Source organism: Hylobates moloch, unplaced genomic scaffold (assembly GCF_009828535.3).
Source record: "Hylobates moloch isolate HMO894 unplaced genomic scaffold, HMol_V3 SCAFFOLD_13, whole genome shotgun sequence".
Taxonomy (NCBI): domain Eukaryota; kingdom Metazoa; phylum Chordata; class Mammalia; order Primates; family Hylobatidae; genus Hylobates; species Hylobates moloch.
Genome location: NW_026652288.1, coordinates 48,618,715 through 48,642,870, shown reverse-complemented (window position 1 = coordinate 48,642,870; position 24,156 = coordinate 48,618,715). Strand labels below are relative to the sequence as shown.

Sequence of the window (24,156 nt, the reverse complement as noted above, 5' to 3'; positions counted from 1 at the left end):
TAAGAGACAGGGTTTCACCATCTTGGTCAGGCTGGTCTTGAACTCCTGACCTCGTGATCCACCCACCTCAGCCTCCCACCGCGCCAGGCCTAATCACATCCTTTCATATCCATAACTTTGGATTCTGGACCTTTACCTTCAAAGGAAGGAGAGGAAGACTGAAGCCAGAGAACCCACACTAGCAGTTCTCTAATGAGATAAATGACAAACGATATTTTGTTTTTATTTTATAAAACATGCAGTTTACAACAAATTTTTTAAAAATGGAACTTGGGACAGGAGGGTGGGATGGAAGACAGATGCTTCTCAGCCATCAGCAGGAATAAATGAAGCCGGCAGCCAAGCTTTGTCCAGGATCCAAAGGCCCTTTCGGCAATGGTATTGGCAACATTGGTTTGCGTGGGCCACCAACACTCTACTTGCCGGCCCCTCCAGGTATCCCTGAAGCAGTTGGTGACTTGTGCTAAGTCTTGAACTACTGTGGTATCATCTGTCACTGTCCAGGACTTCAATCCCTAGCCAGCTAGGAACTTACAGTTATGGTTCCAGAAGCTTCTCTATCTGGATATTAGTCACCCAAGATATTAAGAATACCAATTACTTTCCATCTGGGTCAATTCTAGACTCCATGTCTGTACCACTGTTTTGCAAAGAATGAAGAAGGAATGACTCTGGCTCCTAGAACCTTTGCAACAATTCTGCTGTGTTCCAGTTCAATTAATAGCACCATCTGTGACTCTAGACCCTGAGCACGTCCAGTACTGGAAGTGGACAAGGTATAGCCAACTTAGGAAGCCATCTCCCAGTTCTGGGGCTATAGAACAGTAAAGGGAGAGGGCAGTGGTTCTTTGGGAAGGGTAGTCAGAGCGCCAGCACTGAGGAGAAGACAGCTGCATCTGTCAGAGACAAAACCAAAAGCATGATTCAAGCTGAGTGGAGAAAAAGCATCTTCTCATACTTCCTATGAAGGAAAAATGCAAGACAAAAAAGGGCATGGACCTTCCCTGGACATTTTAGACTTGGGCAAGAGGAAGTTATAGTTAATGGAGAGTTTCGATAAAATGTATTTTATTGAATGTTAGGAGGATGAAGTGCTTTGTAAACTGTTAAGTGCTGTTCTCCATATGTGCAATCAAAATCCACCCAACTGGGGGTGCCAGGCTCATGCCTGTAATCCCAGCACTTTGTGAGCCCAAGGTGGGTGGATCGCTTGAGTCCAGGAGTTTAAGACCAGCCTGGGCAACATGGCAAAATCCCGTTTCTACAAAAAGTACAAAAATTAGCTGGGTGTGGTGGTGTGTGCCTGTTGTCCCAGGTACTTGGGAGGCTGAGGTGGGAGAATCACTTGAGCCCAGGAAGTCGAGGCTGCAGTGAGCTGTAATCACACTACTGCACTTCAGCCTGGGTGACAGATTGAGACCCTGTCACAAACAAACAAACAAAATACAAAATCCACCCAGTCCAGTTTCCCTTGTCCCATCCCAGGTCTTACTCTTGGGACTTGTTTGGCCCTCAGGCTCAGGCACCTTCCAGTCCATCTTTCTGCCCTTCTCATAAAGACCCTTGAGCACCTTGTGGAAAGACTCAGGCTCAGTGCCATTTTTGCTTAGCTCCAGATACTTTCGGTAGAGCTGAAGGGCTGTGCGGGCATCCTCAATACTGTCATGGGTTTCCCCTTGAATCTTCAGGTCTGGGGTAAGTAAAGGTGGAATAGTTTGGGACCCAGCAAAGGGAGGTAGGAACATGTCTCCCCACTCCTATTTGACTCCAGAAAACTAAAAAGCCTGACTGCCCTTAAGGAAAATTGTCAAACATCTTCCTCAGTGCACAGAGGGATATTGAAGTTAATTAAATCCATTAGTAACTGTCACCACTAACTGAGGGTCTCCCCTACTCCCACTTTGTCCTCTAACACTTTTCCTACTTTTTCTTTTCCCCCCATGCTTTTATTTTTTATATTTAAATTTTATTTTAGATTTGGGGTACATGTGCATGTTTGTTACATGGGTGTATCGTGTACTGGTGGGGACTGGGCTTCTGGTATCCCTAATATGCAAATAGTGAACTATGCACCCAATACGTAATTTTCAACTCTCACCCCTCACCCACCACCCCGAATTTTAGAGTCCCCAATGTCTATTATTTCCATCCTTATGTCCATATGTACTCATTGTTTAGTTCCAACTTATAAGTGAGAATGTGTGGTATTTGATTTTCTGTTTCTGAGTTAGTTCACTTAGTATGATGGCCCACAGCTCCATCCATGTTGCTGCAAAGGACATGATTTCTTTTTTTTTTTAAATGGCTGCTTCTGCTATTAATGTAGCAGGGGCCTACAGGGCAGAGCAACTCACCCAGAAAGTACCAAGCAAGGAATCGCAGGGAAATCATTCGTTTTCGGGGCATATGGAACAGGTAGACAGTGTCAAGGACTTGGTCCTTGGGCACCTGGCAAGGATAAAAGAGGGGGAGACTTAAGGTAGGGGACCTATAATTCCCCATTCTCTAAAGGCACAATGTATACCCTGAGGGGCCCACTCTCACAAGAAGACTCTTAAAAGAGCCCTGCCAAACCATCAGGTTGATGACCCGGAAGTCCTTCTGCAGGCCATGACCCACAAACTTGACTCCAATGTCAATGAGAAAACGAAGCTTTAAGTAGGTAGACTTGAGAGTTGTTAGGTGCTTGGAGGAAATTTTGGCATCGAGGTCACCAGGCTTTATACCCGAGTATTGAGTCAAGTAATCCACCACCTAGGAATAGAGAAAAGGACAAGTCTTTTTCAGGAAGTAAGATGGAGTTTTCCCCTATCACTCTTCCCTAGGTTCTTGAGCACTGTACAAAAGCACCAGGGTGTGCCTCACTTGCATCTCCATATCCTAATACCTGCTCCTGCGTAGAGATGTAGTCATCAATGAAGGGGATACCCTCATTGGGTCCCTGGCCCCGAACACAGGTAATCCTGGCTACTGACATCTGGCTTGGTTTAATGGTGGACTTGGTACCATCACTGCGTAACTCTGCTTCCTCCTACATGAGAAGAGTTAATAAGGAAATCAGAGAAATGCTTACAACTCCTAATATCCTCAGAGTTCTCTTCCAATACCCCATCCCTTTGGTCTTGGTTACCTCATTAAGGGTGACAAACTCAGCATCCAGACCCACCAGGTCCCCAATCTGTGGCATCTCATTCAGCATCAGTGGAATAAAGGTAGTATGTGTTTTCCGCTGCTTCCGTGCCAGCGAGGCTTCAGCTAGCAAGACATTTGCCTCAATAGGGTTCTTGACTAGAAGGGAGAATGCAGAGAACACAGGGCTTGGATAGGGAAGTGACTAGGGTAAAGAAGCCCAGTGTGGCTGATCATAGACTCTGGGTCTTCACTGTGATCCCTCAATAATGAAAGCACGTGAGAAAAAAGATCATGTCTGATAAATGGGACAGGTAGACAGAGCAGGTCACATCACAAAATTATCAACAAACATGCTGAGAAAAAACCAGAAAAGACCACAGAGAAGAAAAATAAGATTTTCACTTGGACCTTAGTTTACAGAATCCAGAAAAAGGTTACAGAGAAACTATGGTTTAAAGGTACCAAATAGGTACTTAAGACAGGGTCTCAGGCTGGGCACCGTGGCTCACGCCTGTAAACCCAACACTTTGGAAGGCCAAGGAGGGCAGATCACGAGGTCAGGAGTTCAAGACCAACCTGGCCAACATGGTGAAACCCTGTCTGTACTAAAAATACAAAAAATTAGCCGGACATGGTGGCAGGCGCCTGTAGTCTCAGCTACTCGGGAGGCTGAGGCAGGAGAATTGCTTGAACCCGGGAGGTGGAGGTCGCAGTGAGCCGAAATTGTGCCATTGCACTCCAGCCTGGGCGACAAGAGTGAAACTCTGTCAAAAAAAAAAAAAAAAAAAAAAAAAAAAAATTGGTCTCATCCTGTTGCCCAGGCTGGAGTACACTGGTGCAATCATGGCTCATTCACTGCAGCCTTGACCTCCTGGGCTCAAGTGATCCTCCCGCCTCAGCTTCTCCAATAGCTGGGACCACAAGTATATATGCCACCACCTCAGCTAAATTTTTTTTTTTTTTTTTTTTTTTTTTTGAGACAGGGTTTCACTCCCGTCACCCAGGCTGGAGTACGGTGATGCAATCTCGACTCACTGAAACCTCCGACTCCCAGGCTGAAGTGATTCTCCTGCCTCAGCCTCCCAAGTAGCTGGGACAACAGGGTTAGGGTTAGGGTTAGGGGTTAGGGTTAGGGTTAGGGTTACTTTTTGTATTTTTTGTAGAGAAAGGGTTTCACCATGTTGCCCAGACTGGTTTCAAACTCTTGAGCTCAAGTGATCTGCCCACCTCAGCCTCCCAAAATGCTGGGATTACAGGCCATAAGCCACTGTGCCTGGCCTACACTAGGCTAATTAAAAAAAAAAAAAAAGAAAATTTTTTTTTAGGCTGGGTGTGGTTGCTCACGCCTGTAATCCCAGCACTTTGGGAGGCCGAGGTGGGCAGATCATGAGGTCAGGAGTTTGAGACCAGCCTGACCAACATGGTGAAACCCCGTCTACTAAAAATACAAAAAAATTAGCTGGGCGTGGTGGTGGGCGTCTGTAATCCCAGCTACTCAGGAGGCTGAGGCAGGAGAATCGCTTGAACCCAGGAGGCAGAGGTTGCAGTGTGCCGAGATTGTGCCATTGCATTCCAGCCTGGGTGACAGAGCAAGACTCCGTCTCAAAAAAAAAAAAAATTTTTTTTTTCAAAGAGATGGGATCTTGCTATGTTGCTCAGGCTGGATTTTGCACTTCGAAATTTAAGGTCTGATAAGCAGGAATCTCTTTAGTATCTCCAGAAATATTAACACTGGTTACCAATCCTAAGTACTTGCAAGCAGTGTCCCAGATCTCATCCTGAAGCCCAATCTAAACTGTCCACACACTTGGGTCTACTATGTAGCACTTACTGTTCAGGTTGTATCTGGAATTGAGATTCCGTTTGACATAATAAAGGATTGCAGGTACTTTCCAATTCATGTCAAACTGCACAGCTTCATGCTATAGAAGAGAAAAAGCACTTATGGCTAATGTATATCACCCTTTTCCTTTTCCCCACTTCAGACGGAGGCCAGGACTCAGGTGCTATTTTTTTTTTTTTTTTCAGGTGCTATTTTTAAGTGCTAATGGTTTTTATTCCTGAGGATTCCTTCCTCCCTCCCTGTTGAATCTGCCTGGCATTCTATAGAGCCCTAAAGATAAGGATGCTAGGAAAAGGGGAAATGAAAGAAGAAACAGAACATGTTGCAACTAACCTTATCAATAGGTTCAATAAGAAAGTCATTGAACAGATACCACTGCTGGTGAGTAACGCCCTATGGAAATACAAAGAAAGCCTGTGGCGATACAATGTGATAGCTGGACCTCTCTGTCTCAGACTCAAGGACAGATCTGGGACTCACTGTGGCCATCCCAGGAGTGTTCCTGCCCTCTACAACCTCACTCACCTCCTTGCGCTGGTGGTAGGTCTCTCCAACTTTGATGTGAGCCACCAGGCTGCCCCCTGTGCGTGAGTCCAGGATGTGTACCACAGTAGCCATCAGGTCATACACATAGACACCATGCTCCTCCTCTGCCCTGGCTGGGCCCCACTGTGAGGGGGGTACCCAGGCTGCTAAGCTAAGTTTAAGGATGGGGAAGGGAGGGGAATGGGGACAGAGGACAGGGAGTTGGGGGTATAGGGGATGGGGGACCAGGGTGGGTTATCTCCATCCTAGCCCATCTAGGACCCCAACACTGAACTGACTATGGAAAATCCCCTAACAGGTAAATACTAGGCCTTATTCTCTTCCTTTTCCCTCTGCTAAGTTTCACCTTCCCCTGCCCTCCTTTACCTTCTGCCCCACCTTCTCTCCCTTATTCCCTTTCCTCTTCCCAGTTTTTCAACAACCTGCATCTCATCCCCATCAGTCCAATTGCAAACATCCAGCCCTTTGTTCTTGGTCATCTTCATGCGAATAGAGAAAGGAAGCCAGACGTTCTTCAACTCCTCAATGGAGGGACAAACCAGCACACCCTCTGGACTCCCTAGTTCCTTCCTATCAGGTCAGAAGAATTGGAAATTTGTTCTGAAAGAGATCTTGACAAGAGGAACCATTGGGCAATTCAATCCTTTGACAACTCCCAAGACAGCACCTACCAATCAGCCAAAGCAAATTCCTTGTTCTTGGAGATTTCCCCACCATGTTTCTTTACTGCCATCTTGAAGGCAACCTGAACACAGAAGAAAAACATCCAGTTCTTCAGGAATGTAATCATATATGGAGGTCAGAAAGGGGATAAAATGAAAAATTATTCCGGAAGCCCTGTTTCTAGTCTGAGTCCTTACCTCAGCCTGGATTCTCCAGAAATCAGCCTCTTTTGAGCTGTTCACCTCACAATTGATGACAAGAATATCTGGCAGATGGCGGATGTTGCGGGTCTGAATCTGAGAGGAAGAAACAAACAAGGAATGGCAGGGAATGTACAGGAAAAGGAGTCTGGACAGGGACCTGGGTCTGCGTCCTCAAACTGGGATTCCTCACTCCACCAGCGATCCCTGGATGGCAGTGCTGACAGAGCCAGCCCCACATGGGATGGTGGCTGAATCTCCATGGCAGGACCAGGACTCTAGTCCAGTCCAACAGTCCACTCACCGTGGGCTGGTACTTTTCACAGGTGTCACACCAGGCCTGTGTATTCTGGTCCAGGCAGATGCTTCGCTTCAGCACCTGAGCAAAGTCATAGTTCTTCCCAGTTTTATCTGAGGGAAAATTAGATGCTTTACTCCTGGTTCTCCCCTCTACCCACAGTTAGTCCCCAATACCCGCTCCCTGATATTACAGGACATTTGGGGGAGCCTTCCCAACTGAGCTGAAGGGTACACCACTTTTGCTACCATCAGGGTAGGAGAGTGTGAAAAGCAGGGTGGATGAAGCTCGCACGGTCTCACTGCCACAGCGGCAGAGGCTGCAGTTCTCCATCTCACAGCTGAAGAGCTGCCCAATAACAGAGTCCCCCGATGAGCAAAAGCTGCTAAGAGTGGAGAGGATGATATATGCACATTGAGGAAGTTAGAAGACCTTTTAAATCACAGAGGGGCCTGTCATGATGGCTTTAACTATTTCTATCCTGATTTCATACCTGCCTCCAGCACCTCGATAAGCCTGTGGTACTTCCAGCTCCTGCATATCTTGATGCAGTTGAGTGAGAATGAAGCGATTCCACCTCTGAATGAGCCTGGCCAGATTGCCCTTGCCTGAGGCCTCATCTGAGTCAGCCAGGATCAGACCAAGGGCTGAAGCCTCAGGAATAGTACGGAATGCCCGAAGAAAATTATTGCCCTGGAAATGTGTTGGTGGAAAGGGGTTATTTTGTCTTTTGTGTCCACCTTCCTTCCCCTTCTATTTTAAGTGTCTAAGGTCTCCAAGTACTGACCTGGCAAGGGTCACCACGAGAGAGGTCCAACATGTGAAACAGGAAGCCCAGCTCACATGCCAGACAGAACTCCTTCTGGCAAAGGTGGTTTTGAATTAGACAGCGTACAGGCTCCAGGAAATAGAGCACCTGGAGGGAAAAGTGGAAGAACTGATGTAGGAAACTGGCCTGGGAGTGAGAAGAAATATGGAGGTTAAGTGAGCTGGTGGAAAATACACAGCAGGAGTCCACCAAAGCAGTGAGTCCACCAAATCAGTGGAGCTCAGAGGAGACTTGAAAGTTGTAGAGGCAAGAAAGAATTGTAGAGGAGACCATGGTAAAGAGAACATGGCTGAGGAGACCTGGAAAGATCAGAGTCGAGAGCCACAGGGAAGAAGAAAAGCAGTAGGCACGTTCAAGTTATAGGAATACCCAACCCTTACCTGGATCATGCAGTTACAGTAGGCATTGGGAATGTGGGGCTCTAATCCAGCAAACAAAGTCTTATTGTAGTGTTTGAAGTCAAAGTCCTCCAGCCCTAGCTTGGAATATTTGATGGTCACCTAAGGCAGAAATTGTCTGAGCAAGACAAGGATATTCTGAGTCCCCAAATCTTTCCAGTAGCCACAGCCGTTCCTAGAACCTTCCTCCTGGGTCCAGGGTGGTAGCTGAAGGCCTCCTGACTGAGTCCTTCAATCCTTTCTCATATGACTTCCTTCCCAGGGTACCTTTCCCCACATCCCACAGGCCCTGATGTCCCCCAGCACCTTGCGGTATTTCTTAGAAACCATGTGGAGATGTGGTTCCTCTTCTCGTCCTACTGGTGACTCAGTGACCTGGCTGAAGCTGTCAAATTCACTCTCTGACTCCTTGAGTCTGTAAGGTATCTAGGGATTTTAGGAAGAGGTAACCTTGTTGGATGTCTTGTCATCTTTGGCTTCACACTCATTTATCCCAACACTGAAACAGCCACCAAGTCCTGAACCTTCTATATTCATAGCATTCTCAGCATCCACTGCTTCCTTTCTATTTCCACTGCCATCACTCTGCTTCAGCATAGATAGACAACTGTGATAGCGTCCACACTGGTCTCCCTATATTCACTCTGTCCAGCATACTACTACCAAATTAACCCTTGCAGAATGCTGCTTTCTATGTATTACTTCCTCTATTATACACTGGTGTTCAAAGCTTCACAATCTGGCCACTTCTAACTTTAATCGCTCACTACATCCCAATACCAACAGCTACTCCAGCCAGACTGGTATATTCATATAGTCCCCCTCAGATATATGTTTTGCATTTATGCCTGTTGAGACCTTTACTAACACTCTTCTCTCATCTTGGATGTTCTCCTCTGTTACTATCTACTTAACTGATATCCCACCTTTCCAGCTTAATACCCAGCTCTTTCATTACACCTTCCTTGGTCACTTTAGCCCGGAATAACATTTTTCCTCCAAACAGCTCTGGCACTAAATGCTTATGACATTCTTTCAGCATTTAACAACAGAACATAATTTCTGATATGGCTATGTCTTCTCTTCACCAACCAAATACTAAATTTCCTAACAGCAAAGCCCCTAGCTTCTTTATCTTTGAATCCTCCCTAACACCTAGCATAGTTCCATCAATTTGGTTGGTTACCAACAGGATCTAAAAACAAAAGAAAGACTAGTAAAGGAAAAAGATAGGAGAAACTTCAGTGGGCCGGGTTGGGGGCTGACCCTCCACTCTGAACACACCTGATTGCGCAGCCTGGTGCGGGGATTGGGCGCATAGCCAATGAAGCCCACCTTCTTCATGGTGCGCAGAATCTCTGCATCCACGGGTGGTGCTCGCCTACAATTCAGTGTAATTCTAGGACTTAAAGAGTTGTGGTGTACACTGGTCCACTCCCCAATCCCCAAGGGTCCAGAGAAAAAGAAAATACTGAAGGTAGACAAAAATCAGGAAAGTAGTAGAATAATAACAGGACTAGCAGAGAATTCTGGTATCTTGGCCCTTTCCCTGTCCCTCCCGCCTTTTGGCCCAGAGGTAGGGTACAACCTGGGAGCTGGAGCAGAGTTGGCAGCAGGCCAATCAGAGAGAAGTGCGTCAGTGGTGAGTGGGACAGGGATGAGGGAAAGAGGCAGCAGGTCCTGGCTCCAGTCCAGAGGAGGCAGTGAGTCCACGAGGCACGGCAAAGCAAACTCAGTCTCACGGGAGTAGGGGTTGAAGGAAGGCTCCGGGGAATCAGTCCAGAGGTGCACACAGCCCTCAGAATCCCCAAAGGCCAGAGCCTGCTTGCTGGCTGACACATCAAATGTCATTAGCAGAGGCCCCACAGGATTCACATGAAAGATATCTGCTGGGTTGGCCAGGCCTGTGGGTTCACAGAATTGGCACTGTCCTACAAAGGAGGAAAAAACCCACTGAGCCCTAGACAGTGAAAGGGAGCCATATTCTTATGCCCTTCCTATCCTCTTCCCCTGATTTCAGGACAAGATGGGCCCCAAATCCATGCCTAGAGACAGAATGCCACCTGATGCCTTCCATAAACCACAGATGGTTCGCTACTCAGCAAACAGCAATTCTACAGTTATTTTGCCTACTTTATCTTTACCTTTTTCCATGTTCCTCACATTCAAGAAAATAAAAGCTTTAATCTCTGGCCAAACCCAAGTAAAACCCTGGGACCCTGATGAAAGGTTACTTCTTTCCCCAACAAAGAGGTTTCAGGATGAGTACTCCTTCGGGTTCTAGCTCTCTTTCGCTCATCAATCCCTCCTACCCAATCCCATATGCCCTTCATACCTGACTGAGAGATGATAGCAAGACGAGAAGTATATGTAGGAATGAAGCGCAAGAAGGCAGGATCCACATGTACTTGAAGTGGTGTGATGGCACGCATCATGCGCAAATCATACACCTTGAGGAAACGGTCGCAGGCCAGGCCAGTGAGGCGGCTGGAGAAGCCACAGGCAGCTAACAGGTTGCCATGCACATCAAAGTCTGACAGACTTCCTGAGAAGGCATCAAACTCATGTTCCACCTTAAAAGTACGGAGGTCTCTCAGGGAAACCTAAAAAAAAAAAAAAAATTCAGTTATCTGCAAATTCTGTTATCAGGAAAAATAGCTGCCACCTACCTAACCCAGTGGGGTCCCTACCAAAGGAACTAGGGCTTTAGGACAGGGAAACTTAAAGCACAGAAAAGGCAAACAGAGAAGCCCAGAGCCAGAAGGGGCGTCAGGGAGACTTCACTATCATAGAATACGTCAAGCTGCAAAATAATCTCATAGTAGAACATCACTGAATAGGAAGTGAATTCACTCCACTCATTCCTTATCTCCTATCCAACTACACCCCAGAGTTAAGGGAAAGCAGATCCCAATCAGGTATCTAGTGAAACAGGGCCCTGCAGTGGGAGGAGAAATGGTACTTGGCCACCTTGCCAGACGTGTGGCCGCAGAAGAAGAAGCGATTTGTCTGTCTCATGATGGTGACTCCAGGTGTCTCTACTGCATACTGGAGAGGGAAGCAGGAAAAACCAGTGAGAATGATTTTTCCCACAGACCAAGGGAACAGAAAAGTCACACCCACATCTCAGGCACATTACCAGCCCAAGCATACCCTGCCCCCGCAACAACCTCAGACCCCACATAGGTCTTTCTTGCCCCAGGCTTGTACCTTCTGAGTCTCTTGGACAGTGTTAAGATCAATCTCTAGTATGTGATTCTGCAGCCCACCAATGAGTAGAGTGCTGCTGTCAGTCAGTAGGAGACTGTGCATATCCTCATTCTCATCTAGCCTGGTGGGGAGAGGAAAGGCTAAGGGGCCCAGGCCTTAGAAGCTGCCAGTCCCCTAGCCTTCCCACCCTATGAGGCATCCTCGTTCCCAGTCCAGAGCTGAGAAGCCACTTACAGGTAATCAAATATAATGAGGCCCCCACGGGCCATATACTTGAGGTTGTTCTTGGTGAGAAAAAGGATACCATTCTCCAGGCTCTGGATCTGCCGAATATCATCACTGCCATTGACTTGAAAGGATGAGTAGCGCTCCAAGGCTGGGCCAAAAAATGAAGTGGCATGGCCCTATAGAGGACAAAAACAAGAGACACTTAGAGTGGAGGGGCAAGGGCCATCCTATGGCCAGGTCAGGGACTGAACATGGCTCAGCTTTGATCCTTTCTTGCTTGGCCTTTGTGACTAGCAGCAACTGAGGCAAAAGGCTAGGAACCAGTGAATCTTAGTGATAAAGACACTGATAATACTGTCTTATGTTTGTTTAATGTGTTACACAGCATTTTTGTAAACTCTACCTCATTTTATCCTCACAATGACCCTGCTGAATAGGTAATGGCTCACTTGGTTAGAATAGTATATAGAAGGTCAGGGACATGGTCCAATTCTCTACTGGCCAGCTGGCTTTCTTATGTTTCACATCTGGGAGGATGTGCATAAGGTTATATGCAAATACTATATCATTTTCTATAAGGGATTTAGGCATCCTTGAATTTTGGTATCTGGTATCTTTACATCTTGGAACCAATCCCACATGGATACCAAGAATATGATGGTAACTACTAAACCTCTTTAAATATCCCATCATAACCTCAAACTCATGACATCCTAAATTAAATTCACCATTTTTATCTCTATTTTTCTTACTGTATTCTCTATGGTACCAAGATCTACCTAGTTGACCAAGCCATATATCTGACAGTCAAGTCCTATTTATTTTTTTCCTAACCACTAGATAACCAAGGATTTTAAAAAATTTTTATTTATGTATTTATTTTTTGAGACGGAGTTTCACTCTTGTTGCCCAGGCTGGAGTGCAATGGCACGATCTCAGCTCACTGCAACCTCTACCTTCCAGGTTCGAGCAATTCTCCTGCCTCAGCCTCCCAAGTAGCGAGGATTACAGGCATGCATCACCACACCTAGATAATTTTTTTTTTTTTTTTTGAGACGGAGTTTCACTCTTGTTGCCCAGGCTGGAGTGCAATGGCACGATCTCGGCTCACCGCGACCTCCACCTCCTAGGTTCAAGCGATTCTCCTGCCTCAGCCTCCCTAGTAGCTGGGATTATAGGCATGTGCCACCACGCCTGGCTAATTTTGTATCTTTAGTAGAGACGGTGTTTCTCCAAGTTGGTCAGGCTGGTCTTGAACTCCCGACCTCAGGTGATCCACCCGCCTCGGCCTCCCGAAGTGCTGGGATTACAAGCGTCAGCCACTGCACCTGGCAACACCTAGCTAATTTTTGGTATTTTTAGTAGAAAGGGGGTTTCACCATGTTGGCCAGGCTGGTTTCGAACTCGGGACCTCAGGTGATCCACCTGTCTCGGCCTCCCAAAATACTGGGATTACAGGCATGAGTCACCGCACCCGGCCTATTTTGCTTCCTAAATATTTCCCAAATCTGAGGCTGGGCGCTGTGGCTTACGCTGTAATCCCAGCACTTTGGGATGCCGAGGTAGGTGGATCACTTGAGGCCAGGAGTTTGACACCAGCCTGGCCAACATGGTGAAACCCCATCTCTACTAAAAACACAAAAATTAGCTGGGCATGGCGGCACACAGCTGTAGTCCCAGCTACTCAGGAGGCTGAGGCAGGAGGATTACTCTAACCTGGGAGGCAGAGGTTGCAGTGAGCTGAGATGGCACCACTTCACTACAACCTGGGCAACAGAGTGAGATTCCATCTAGAAAAAAAAAGGCCTTCAGTGGCCTGAAGGTTCAAGTCCAAGGTCCAAGCTCTTTTAACATAGTATATGAAGTTCTCTAGAATGTTCCTTCCCCAGATATCTGCATGGCTCCTTCCCTCCCTTCTAGAGGGCCTAGAATAGTAAAGGAGAGGCACAAGGATAAGTTAGAGGCATGGAGCTCTGCCTCTTTGTTCCCCTTTTTGGTGCTGCATCCAAGTCTCTATTCAAATGTTACTTTATCAGAACTCCTGACCAACTATCTAAAGTAGCAACATTGTTTCTAAAAGAGCCATTAGGAAAAAAGATTAAAATTAAAACAAAACACTACAAAACCAAACAAAATAGCAACATTTCCCACCCTTCATTACCTCAACCCCCTTACTCAACTGTATTTTTCTTTTACTAGAGATGGGGTCTTGCTATGTTGCCCAGGCTGGTCTTGAACTCTTACGCTCAAGCAACCATCCCACCTTGGCTTATCAAAGTGCCAGGATTACAGGTGCCACAGTGCCTGGCCTCACTGTATTTTTCTTTTTTTCTTTTTTTTGAGATGGAGTCTTGCTCTGTCACCCAGGCAGGAGTGCAGTGGTGTGATCTCAGCTCACTGCAACCTCTGCCTCCCAGGTTCAAGCAATTCTCCTGGCTCAGCCTCCCAAGTAGCTGGGATTATAGGCGCCCACCACCATACCCAGCTAATTTTTATATTTTCAGTAGAGATGGGGTTTCACCATGTTGGCCAGGTTGGTCCTGAATTCCTGACCTCAGGTGATCCGCCTGCTTCGGCCTCCCAAAGTGCTGAGATTACAGGTGTGAGTCACCATGCCCAGCCAGTATTTTTCTTAACAGTACTAATCAACACCTGATGTATTGTAATGTTTTTCTGTTTACTGCTTATTCCAAACCTAGACCTTAGAGCAAGGTCTGACACCTAGTATGTGGCTCAAAAAAACACTGGTTGAATGAATAAATGTCTACCTCTTCCAGTCTGGTAAATCCTAATTGCTTGTAGTTCCTGAATTTTGTACTCAACAAGCTTTGTAGTATCTTGGGAATCTTTGTTTATCCTATGCTAAGACAGCCTTTTCCCATCTTTTTCACCTGATTTCTACTCATCTTGCAAGGCTCAGTTCAAGGGTTACTTCCTACTCGATGCCCTTTCTGACTATTCTCCATCCTGTCCAGCATCCAGTAAAGATTTTCACACTGGCGCTTAGTACCATGAAATTATCTGTTTTTGTATATGTTTTTTACCTCACTGTCCTGTAAACTCCTTGAGAGCAAGGATTATGTTTTATTTAGCTTTATTCACAGTGCCTAGCATAGCAGTAGACACTGCCTATTAAACTGAATGAATCACACACAAAAATTCATCCCTTCTAATGGAAAAACAATTCATGACCTAAGAAGTCAATCAGTAAATGAAGGACAGCGTATTTCTTTCTTTTTTTTTTTTTTTTTGAGACAGAGTCTCGCTCTGTCACCCAGGCTGGACTGCAGTGGTGCGATCTCAGCTCACTGCAACCTCTGCCTCCCAGGTTCAAGCGATTCTCCTGCCTCAGCCTCCCGAGTAGCTGGTACTACAGGCGCCTGCCACCATGCCCGGCTAATTTTTTGTATTTTTAGTAGAGACAGGGTTTCACCATGTTAGCCAGGATGGTCTCGATCTCCTGACCTCACGATCCTCCTGCCTCGGCCTCCCAAAGTGCTGGGATTACAAGTGTAAGCCACTGCGCCCGGCAGGACAGCACATTATGTCTTACAAAGTCTTTGGGCACCATAGCATATCGGTAATATGGATACAGATTTTAAAAAATTAAGATTGATAACTGCTCTGAGAGAGATTAAAATCAGCCAGAGAAGACAAAATGACTCAATGTAAGATATGCAGAATCATTCATTAAATATTCTATAATAATAAAAAGAGAAAACAGAGGTGGGGCAATAGCAATTGAGATTAGATTTGGATGGCTACAAACTAAGTGATGGGTACAACTATCAAGATAAAACACTGGATGGGCAACTGTGACAAAAGTGGGATGCTGGCCAGGCGCCGTGGCTCACACCTGTAACCCCAGCACTTTGGCAGCCTTATGCAGGAGGACCATTTGAGCTCAGGAGTTTGAGACAAGCCTGGGCAACATAGTAAGAGTAAAAAATTTTTTTAAACATTAGCTGGTCTTGGTTGCGCACGCCTGCAGTCCCAGCTACTTGAGAGGCTAAAGTGGGAGGATTGTGTGAGCCCAGGAGGTTGAGGCTGCAGTGAGCCATGATCACATTATGCCATTGCACTCTAGCCTAGGCGACAGAGCAAGACCCTGTCTCAAAAAAAAAAAAAAAAAAAAAGTGGGATGCCTCCTGAGAAAGAATGTCATTTATTCCTAGATCCTAGATTCTCCCTTTATCCCTCCAACCAGACCCAGCTGTCTCATCACTACAACTCCTCAGTACTGGCTATCTGCAAAGCGGCTTCCTTGGGTTAAGACCAGATAAAGACCTTCAACATCTTTCAACCCTCACAAAGGGGTATAGTTCTTACCCCATGGCTCCCCACCCACAGCATCTCCTCGTGCAAGTCAAAGTGGGAGACGGAAACGGGTACACCCACTTCAGCCACCACGCTGTGCAATTCAGAGTAGACACCTTCCATTATGTGCACTGATTCCTGGACGGGAAGAGCCTCCAAGGCCACTCCCTCTGGGTCCAGCTCCACATTCTGTAGCAGACTTGGGTTCAGGTGGGCATCCAGGACAGGGTCCAGGGCAGAATGCATGGCTGGGGCATACTCTGCCAGTCCAGGGTCCAGACCCTCAAAGTTCATGATGACGATGGCAGCTTACACCTGTGTCACACCCTCCCTTACCACAGTCCCTTTAGATGCCTGACCCAACCTTCAGCAAGACAGCACCGATGGGCCTAGAATGGACATCCTGGCCTGTAAGGGGAAAGAGGTAGCTGAGTCAAGGGTAGGCCCAGGTACTAGTACTTAGGGTCTTCTAGGTTATGGGGGCAGGAGGGAGATGAGGCAGACATGAGGGATGAGACTGCCAGCCAAAGGATGAAGCAGGCGGGGGAGGGATGGGCAGTGGGGGTGCAGGTGGTAGAACTGTTGTCCCTATCTCTCCTCTGCTAGGCCCTCTGTACTCTCCACCACCCCATTATCTAACCTAATCCTTGACTTCCCTTTCTTCTCACTTCGGACTGCTCACTTGCCTGGTTCAGCCCTGAATCATCAGGTGAAGGGAGCAAGAATTGCGGGGGCTGGAGTTAGGTAGAGGGATCTAAGGTGCTTTCTCCCAGAATTGGGGGTGAGGACGGGTGGGTTGGACGGTGGGAATAACGAGAAGTCAATTTCCCAGAATCCTCTCCAACAGCTACCCAGGATTCTCTAGAGGAAAACAATAACGGCCAGTTACCCACAATTGGGGCGGGGGCAGGGGAAGGTGACGGAAACGGCTAGTTACCCAGAATTCTCTGGGGGAACCAGAGAAATCGGTTACCTAGAATTCTCCCGCGGCGGCGGTGAGGAGGGGGATAGGGCAAGGGTCAGATGTGTTCCTGGGATGCTTACGGGGAATAGGTCATTACCAAGATTTCTCCATGGCGGATATTTTGGAGCGCGTGGAATTAGAGCGAGTAGGGGGAGCGCAAGCGCTGTCAGCTCCGCGGGAAATTCCAGTTTCCCGAGTTCTCCCCCACGCCTAGGGCTCAACCTAACCATTACGGCGCCAAGGACCCGGCTCCCAGGCGCGCCTTCCAATCAAGAAGGGCTCGGGGCATATTTAAGCCAATCAGAAGGGCTCCGGGCGCATCTAAGCCAATCAGAAGGAGCCAGGTACGGCGACTCCAGGAGACAGCGTGTGACGCACGCGCCGGAAAAAGAGGTTACGGGGCGCCGGTGGGACAAACGCAGCCAGACGCCGGACTTGTTGGATGGCATTAAAAAGTAACTCTTTTTAGTCTTCTTGAACAAAATTACGTCTAGATTTGAAAACCAAACTTTTATGCTTTCTATAACTTTAGGAACTCTAAAATAAGGGACACCCAAGGCAAAGCACTAGGAGTCGCTGTTGGGTATTCCCAGCGGGGCTTAGTCTACCTCCTCTTCCTGCGATGCTCTAGTGAGCCTCTCCGCCACCTCTGACCCTGTTGCCCCCTAAACTTGCTGGCATTTCCTATTGTTTCTAGATATGGGAGAGAAAAAAAAGGAAGCGGGAGCCGGACTCCTGACATAGTCCAAGTGGCTGCATCTTCTACAGGCATCCATCTGAAACTCCCGTCCGTGATTGTTCCCTCCCCAGAGACCCCGGTAACATTCCCGGGTAACAGGATGCCCCTGGTTATCAAATTCCCCTAGCTCTTGAGGCTGGCTGGACGTTATCCCTCACAGGGGGATGAGCATGACAAATTGAGACTTTTGTTATTCTGAAGGATTCGTGGGTCCTGTGAACTCTAATTGCTTTGAAATGGGTCTAGGTTGTGAGATGTCTCAGAGCACTTCAGTTCAGCTGTTATTACTGTTTCTAAAGGCCACATAAAGGGACTCTGATGGGAGACATTCCTCATGGAGGATTCAATTCTATAACATTTCTCTCTCAATAAAGGCTGGTAAATAGACCTTCATTAAAGGAACCAAGAATTTAAATTTCTAGGACTCAGAGGGGTGGGGTCCTATACCCAGTCAGAGGTCTTAGAGCCTAGACCAAGAGAATAACACAGATGGTCTCTCAAACTGATTTGATCTGACTTCGCAGGTCATTACATATAGAATCTCCGAAAAAGGTGGATGCTGAGAGACATAGACGGTTCCTACACTTTAAGAAATTTCCATCTTGAGGTCTCAAATTGAGAAAGACTTAACAGACCCTTGAGAGTTACAGATCCTAATAACCGGGGCTAAATAATCCATGTCCGCCGGGCGCAGTGGCGCACGCCTGTAATCCCAGCACTTTGGGAGACCGAGGGGGGCAGATCACCTGAGGTCGGGAGTTCGAGACCAGCCTCACCAACATGGAGAAACCCTGTCTCCACTAAAAATACTAAATTAGCTGGGCCTGGTGACGGGAGCCTGTAATCCCAGCTACTTGGGAGGCTGAGGCAGGAGAATCGTTTGAACCCAGGAGGCGGAGGTTGCAGTGAGCCGAGATGGCACCATTGCACTCCAGCCTGGTCAGTGAAAGCGAAACTCCGTCTCAAAAAAGAAAAAAAGGAAAAAGGATACTGTGAGGAGACACAAGAGCATCCATGACATAGATTATTTAGCTCAGTTGTAATTACTGTTTCTAATACAGTAATATTAGATCGTGATTTGCCCGCCTCAGCCTCCCAAAGTTCTGGGATTACAGGTGTAAGCCACCGCGCCCAGCCTTTTTTTTTTTTTTTTTTTTTTTTTTTGAGACAGGATCTCACTCTGTTGCCCATGCTTAAGTGCATTGGCCCTCTCACTCACTGTAGCCTCAACCTCCTGGGCTCAAGCGATCCTCCCACTTCAGCCTCCCAACTAGCCGTAACTACAGGCACTGGCCATCAAACCCAGATAATTTTTTTTTTTTTCCCTGTAGAGGTGGGGTTTTGCCACGTTGCCCAGGCTGGTCTCGAACTCTTTTTTTTTTTTTTTTTTTTTTTTTTTTTTGAGACGGAGTCTCGCTCTGTCGCCCAGGCTGGAGTGCAGTGGCACGATCTCGGCTCACTGCAACCTCCGCCTCCCGGGTTCACGCCATTCTCCTGCCTCAGCCTCTCCGAGTAGCTGGGACTACAGGCATGTAGTACAGGTGTAAGCCACCACGCCCGGCTAATTTTTTGTATTTTTAGTAGAGACGGGGTTTCACCGTGGTCTCGATCTCCTGACCTCGTGATCCGCCCGCCTCGGCCTCCCAAAGTGCTGGGATTACAAGCGTGAGCCACCGCGCCCGGCCGGGTCTCGAACTCTTAAGCTCAAGCGATCCTCCTGCCTCGGCCCCCCAAAGTTCTGGGATTAGAGGCATGAGCCACCATACCTGGCGTACAGTATCCAATGTAATGCAGTGATTAAAAATTCAGGATCCAGGCCAGGATGGTGGCTTGTGCCTGTAGTCCCAGGGGTGGAGGTTGCAGTGAACGGAAATGGTGCCACTGCATTCCAGCCTGGGTGACAGAGTGAGACCCTGTCTCAACAAAACCCCCCAAAAACCAAGAACAAAAAAGAATGCAGGATCTGATGCTAGATTATCTGCATTAGAATTCTAGCCACTTAAGCCACCACCAGGCATGGTGGCTCATGCCTGTAATCCCAGCACTTTTGGAGGCCGCAGGCGGGTGGATCACCTGAGGTTGGGAGTTCAAGACCAGCCTGACCAACATGGAGAAACCCCGTCTCTACTAAAAATACAAAATTAGCCACCAGGCATGGTGGTGCATGCCTGTAATCCCAGCTACTTGGGAGGCTGAGGCAGGAGAATCGCTTGAACCCTGGAGGCGGAGGTTGCAGTGAGCTGAGATGGCACCGTTGCACTCCAGCCTGGGCAACAAGAGCGAAACTCCATCTCAAAAAAAAAAAAAAAAAAAAAAGGAATTCTAGCCACTTAGAAGCTCTGTGATCTTGGGCAAATTGCTTATCTTTGCACCTCAGCCTCCTCATCTGTAATATAGGGTAATAACATCTACCTTAAAGGGTTGTTGCGAAAATTTAATAGTTTAGTACATGTAAAGTGCTTAGACAAAGTATTTGGCATTAAGCGAGAGTTGGATATATATTAGCCATCATTATTAACCACCTGGGGGAACTTCAACTGATTTGGAGTCTAGGCATACAACTGGAAAGACCTGCCTAGGAGTGTCTTGTGAATGCGATTTGCATAACGGTCTAGGCCCAGCTGACGTCAAGGGCTCCTTATAGCTCCAGGTCAGTTGTAGCCCTGGATGTAGTTCCTGCCATGCAACAGTCCCACAATCTCCCCACCAACCCTGCTTCCTACCCAGCTCCTGCATCACCAGGAAGTGAAACAAAGAGGCAGAGCCCTGTGCCTCCAACTCACCCTTGTCCCTCTCATCCCATCCCCCAGGCTCTACTTCCTCCTTTTCATCTTTCTTTCATCTCTTATCTTTTAGGGCTCCCAGAATGGGGACCAGAGATGGGAAGAGCATAGGAGACGTTGTACACAAGTAAGGTGAACTCCCTATCCTGCCCCCTCCCCTTTCCTTATTCCATTTGTGTCCACCTTATTAGGGAGAAAGGCAAATCAGTTCTCACCCAAACTCAGATAATTCTCTGATGCCGGAAATGTTTAAAGGGTAGATTTCTTTTTTTTTTTTTTAAGACAGAATCTTGCTCTGTCACCCAGGCTGGAGGGCAATGGCACGATCTCGGCTCACTGCAACCTCAGCCTCCCTGCTTCAAGCGATTCTCCTGCCTCAGCCTCCCTAGTAGCTGGGACTACAGGCGCCTGCCACCGCGCTGGCTCATTTTTGTATTTTTAATAGAGACAGGGTTTCACCATGATGGCCAGGCTGGTCTCGAACTCCTGACCTCATGATCCACCTGCCTTGGCCTCCCAAAGTACTGGGATTACAGGCGTGAGCCACCGTACCCGGCCCTTGGTAGATTTTACTTAGACTCGTAATATTTTTTTCTAAGGGAAGGGAGACCTCCATTCAGGACAAGTTTCTCAGAAGAAAAGGGTCAACCTCTTGGGGGAGGCTCTGGGAGCCAGCTGTGTGGTCACTGATGGCCTCATTCTGACGTCTTCGAAATTGTTCTGGGACCCTCCACTGGGGTCGGGGCAGTCCCAGCTTTGGACCACCTTCCACTCCCACGCCCAACCTCACACTCTTAGCTGTTTCACTCGATGTTGCATCATGGAGGGTGATGAAATTGGTGTCAGTGGATTTTACCCATGGATGCAACAAGCTGAAGGAACAGCCAGAGTCATTGACACTGCACCTTCTACTACCCAGAACTCCTGGGCTTCCTAGCCATGGGGTCCAAAGCCGGGACTGCCCCGACCCCAGTGGAGGATCCCAGAGCAATTTGGATGATGTCAGAATGAGGCCATGGGGCTAGGTGCTGGAATGTCTAAGTTGAACTTCCAGGCCTTATTTGCACTAGTCCTGAAAAAAACATCATCCAACTCTTATAGAGCCTATGAAATCTTGGGCCACTAGAGTTGAAGAATCAGGTGGTTCTTAGTCAGTAACCCTCTTCCCACAAGAGCCTTTCTAACCTCCACTGTGAGGCCTGAAATGGGGAGCAATAAGACCTCATACGGGCTTCCCAGTTCTCCAAGTTCCTTCATGTCCATTCTCTCCCATGAAACCAGGACCATCCAGTTGAAATAATGCTGTTTCCAACTGAGAAAAAGAAGCCTGTTTATTCTTAATAGGGGGCATCAGGTAGGAATCAAACTTCATTGCAAACAGCTCATCATCCTATTGGGAGATGAATGAATGTTTCTCTGTTTTGCTTTTTCCTCAAGCAGGAGGAAGTGAGGAAATTAGGTTTAGGGTGGGGTAGGGGTATAGCTTTGAGAGGCAAAAAGATCAGGGAAAGATCAAACAGGAAGGAACTTGAGACCAGATTAATTTAAATATTTGTTCTCCCTTCCCCCTCCCACCCCATCCCCGCTGTGCCCCCCATCCCTCCCGCCTTCTACAGCTATTTCGATTCCTGGAGAGCATTACACATGTGTCCCATCCCAGGCCTCTAGCCACAGCAACCACACTACTCATTTCCCCTGGAACTGAGGCTGCATACCTGGGCTCCCCACAGAGGGGGATGATGCAGGGAGGGGAATCCCACCTGCTGTGAGTCACCTGCTGGTATAAAGGGCGGGCCTTACAATGCAGGGACCTTAAAAGACTCAGAGACAAAGGGAGAAAAACAACAGGAAGCAGCTTACAAACTCGGTGAACAACTGAGGGAACCAAACCAGAGACGCACTGAACAGACAGAATCAGGCTCAAAGCAAGTGGAAGTGGGCAGAGATTCCACAAGGACTGGTGCAAGGCGCAGAGCCAGCCAGATTTCAGAAGAAGGCAAAAAGATGCTGGGGAGCACAGCTGTAATGCTGCTGTTGCTGCTGCCCTGGACCGCTCAGGGCAGGGCTGTGCCTGGGGGCAGCAGCCCTTCCTGGGCTCAGTGCCAGCAGCTTTCACAGAAGCTCTGCACACTGGCCTGGAGTGCACATCCACTAGTGGGACACATGGTGAGTGGCAGCCCCTGGAGCCTAACAGGAGTCTCTCCAAGCTCTCCAAGGCCGTAGCAGAAGACTGTGGCCTTGGGTGGAAGCTGGAGGGTTGAAGGCCATCAGGGACTAAGGACAAGAGAGTAGGGTTTCTGGGAGAGTCATGGGCCTGAGGGTCCAGGTTGGCTTCAGAAGTACTTATCTTACTTCTTCATTCCTTCCACCTCTTCCTCCATTCCAGGATCTAAGAGAAGAGGGAGATGAAGAGACTACAAATGATGTTCCCCATATCCAGTGTGGAGATGGCTGTGACCCCCAAGGACTCAGGGACAACAGTCAGGTACCACTGGGATGTGGCTGGGCGATGAAGGAGAGGGGACTGAGAACATGGCTGGGTACCATGGTAAACCAGAAGTTGTGTCTGAAAATATTAAGAAACTGGGTGAGTCTTCAGTGAATGGAATAGGAAGAGGGTGTCCTCTTTCATTGCTTTCTTCTCTCCCTAGCTCTGCTTGCAAAGGATCCACCAGGGTCTGATTTTTTACGAGAAGCTGCTAGGATCGGATATTTTCACAGGGGAGCCTTCTCTGCTCCCTGATAGCCCTGTGGGTCAGCTTCATGCCTCCCTACTGGGCCTCAGCCAACTCCTGCAGGTATGAAGTAGGGGCCTCGAGGATGGGGGCTTGCAGGTGTCAGAGACAGAGGGTTGGGGGTTAAGGGTTTAGAGTCTTCTCTGACTGTGTCCTATGTCCTTTCAGCCTGAGGGTCACCATTGGGAGACTCAGCAGATTCCAAGCCTCAGTCCCAGCCAGCCATGGCAGCGCCTCCTTCTCCGCTTCAAAATCCTTCGCAGCCTCCAGGCCTTTGTGGCTGTAGCTGCCCGGGTCTTTGCCCATGGAGCAGCAACCCTGAGTCCCTAAAGCCAGCAGCTCAAGGATGGCACTCAGATCTCCATGGCCCAGCAAGGCCAAGATAAATCTACCACCCCAGGCACCTGTGAGCCAACAGGTTAATTAGTCCATTAATTTTAGTGGGACCTGCATACGTTGAAAATTACCAATACTGACTGACATGTGATGCTGACCTATGATAAGGTTGAGTATTTATTAGATGGGAAGGGAAATTTGGGGATTATTTATCCTCCTGGGGACAGTTTGGGGAGGATTATTTATTATATTTATATTGAATTATGTACTTTTTTCAATAAAGACTTATTTTTGTGGCTAAATGAGTCTAATTTGTAGGCTCAACTGGGAAAGAGAAATCGATGGAAAAATAAGGCCAAGGGACTACAATATGCGTCCCTTCTATTCTGAAGGGCTATGGTGGAGAATGATATTTTCTCATGACCCCCTGGTGTATAGAATAACTGGGATTTCTTTAGTATTAATTCCTATATGGCTGAGCAAGCAGAATGGGATTACCAGATTAGGAAGTGGGATCATATCTAAGGGTCACTTGCTCCCTGATCCAGCGTCTCCTTCCCTGCTTTCTTGGCCAAGGGTATATCTGATCAAAGACAGGAGTCCTGATCGCTGCAGGATCAAAAGTCAGAGTTCAGTTTTGAGCAAGAAGGGCATTCCGGGGAAATGAAGGTAAATATCCCAGAACAATGGGACTTTCCTCTCAAAGGACGACTGGAGTCCCCTTGTTTTTTTTTTTTTTGAGATGGAGTCTCATTCTGTCACCCAGGCTGGAGTGCAGTGGCGTGATCTCGGCTCACTGCAACCTCCGCCTCCCAGGTTCAAGTGATTCTCCTGCCTCAGCCTCCCAAGTAGCTGGGACTACAGGCGCGCACCACCACGCCTGGCTAATTTTTGTATTTTTAGTAGAGATGGAGTTTCACCATGTTGGTCAGGCT

The 24,156-nt window shown here is 47.7% G+C and overlaps 2 protein-coding genes across 19 annotated transcripts; one reads left to right on the top strand and one right to left on the bottom strand.

The window, feature by feature from the left end:
- Window positions 1-198: 198 nt before the first annotated feature.
- On the bottom strand, window positions 199-16,855 carry PAN2 (poly(A) specific ribonuclease subunit PAN2). Of its 15 annotated transcripts, none has more exons than XM_032173378.2 (26): window positions 16,726-16,855; window positions 15,677-16,072; window positions 11,354-11,523; window positions 11,120-11,240; window positions 10,880-10,957; window positions 10,245-10,512; window positions 9,498-9,840; window positions 9,194-9,290; window positions 8,216-8,335; window positions 7,892-8,011; window positions 7,470-7,598; window positions 7,176-7,375; window positions 6,931-7,067; window positions 6,689-6,795; window positions 6,382-6,480; window positions 6,193-6,266; window positions 5,944-6,091; window positions 5,501-5,644; window positions 5,309-5,368; window positions 4,964-5,054; window positions 3,131-3,288; window positions 2,888-3,031; window positions 2,575-2,754; window positions 2,355-2,448; window positions 1,493-1,690; window positions 199-896 (listed from the first exon to the last, which is right to left on the bottom strand). In XM_032173378.2, the coding sequence occupies exons 2-26, from the start codon at window positions 15,956-15,958 to the stop codon at window positions 862-864; spliced, it is 3,597 nt and encodes a 1,198-aa protein (XP_032029269.1). In that variant the 5' UTR covers window positions 15,959-16,072; window positions 16,726-16,855; the 3' UTR covers window positions 199-861. The 15 variants fall into 15 exon arrangements, with proteins under 15 accessions (XP_032029269.1, XP_032029270.1, XP_058282866.1 ...); XM_032173379.2 differs by having other exon boundaries at window positions 6,931-7,064; XM_058426883.1 differs by having other exon boundaries at window positions 2,545-2,754; window positions 6,922-7,064; window positions 16,726-16,837.
- On the top strand, window positions 16,836-23,563 carry IL23A (interleukin 23 subunit alpha). Of its 4 annotated transcripts, none has more exons than XM_058426895.1 (6): window positions 16,836-16,972; window positions 20,224-20,277; window positions 21,767-22,316; window positions 22,537-22,635; window positions 22,802-22,948; window positions 23,054-23,563. In XM_058426895.1, the coding sequence occupies exons 3-6, from the start codon at window positions 22,155-22,157 to the stop codon at window positions 23,213-23,215; spliced, it is 570 nt and encodes a 189-aa protein (XP_058282878.1). In that variant the 5' UTR covers window positions 16,836-16,972; window positions 20,224-20,277; window positions 21,767-22,154; the 3' UTR covers window positions 23,216-23,563. The 4 variants fall into 4 exon arrangements, with proteins under 4 accessions (XP_058282878.1, XP_032029272.1, XP_058282879.1 ...); XM_032173381.2 differs by having other exon boundaries at window positions 16,954-17,083; XM_058426896.1 differs by lacking the exon at window positions 16,836-16,972 and adding an exon at window positions 17,342-17,446.
- Window positions 23,564-24,156: the final 593 nt, after the last annotated feature.

Bases quoted from the DNA above. Each gene is read 5' to 3' on its own strand.
- PAN2 (XM_058426881.1), bottom strand. From the start codon at position 15,958: ATGAACTTTGAGGGTCTGGACCCTGGACTGGCAGAGTATGCCCCAGCC. The intron at 9,291-9,497 runs GTTGTACCCTAC...ACTGAATTGTAG, and splicing joins AACTCTGCTCCAGCTCCCAG to GCGAGCACCACCCGTGGATG. The intron at 8,012-8,215 runs GTGCTGGGGGAC...TTTCTGCCTTAG, and splicing joins TTTCTAAGAAATACCGCAAG to GTGACCATCAAATATTCCAA.
- IL23A (XM_058426895.1), top strand. From the start codon at position 22,155: ATGCTGGGGAGCACAGCTGTAATGCTGCTGTTGCTGCTGCCCTGGACC. The intron at 22,317-22,536 runs GTGAGTGGCAGC...CCTCCATTCCAG, and splicing joins ATCCACTAGTGGGACACATG to GATCTAAGAGAAGAGGGAGA. The intron at 22,949-23,053 runs GTATGAAGTAGG...ATGTCCTTTCAG, and splicing joins GCCTCAGCCAACTCCTGCAG to CCTGAGGGTCACCATTGGGA.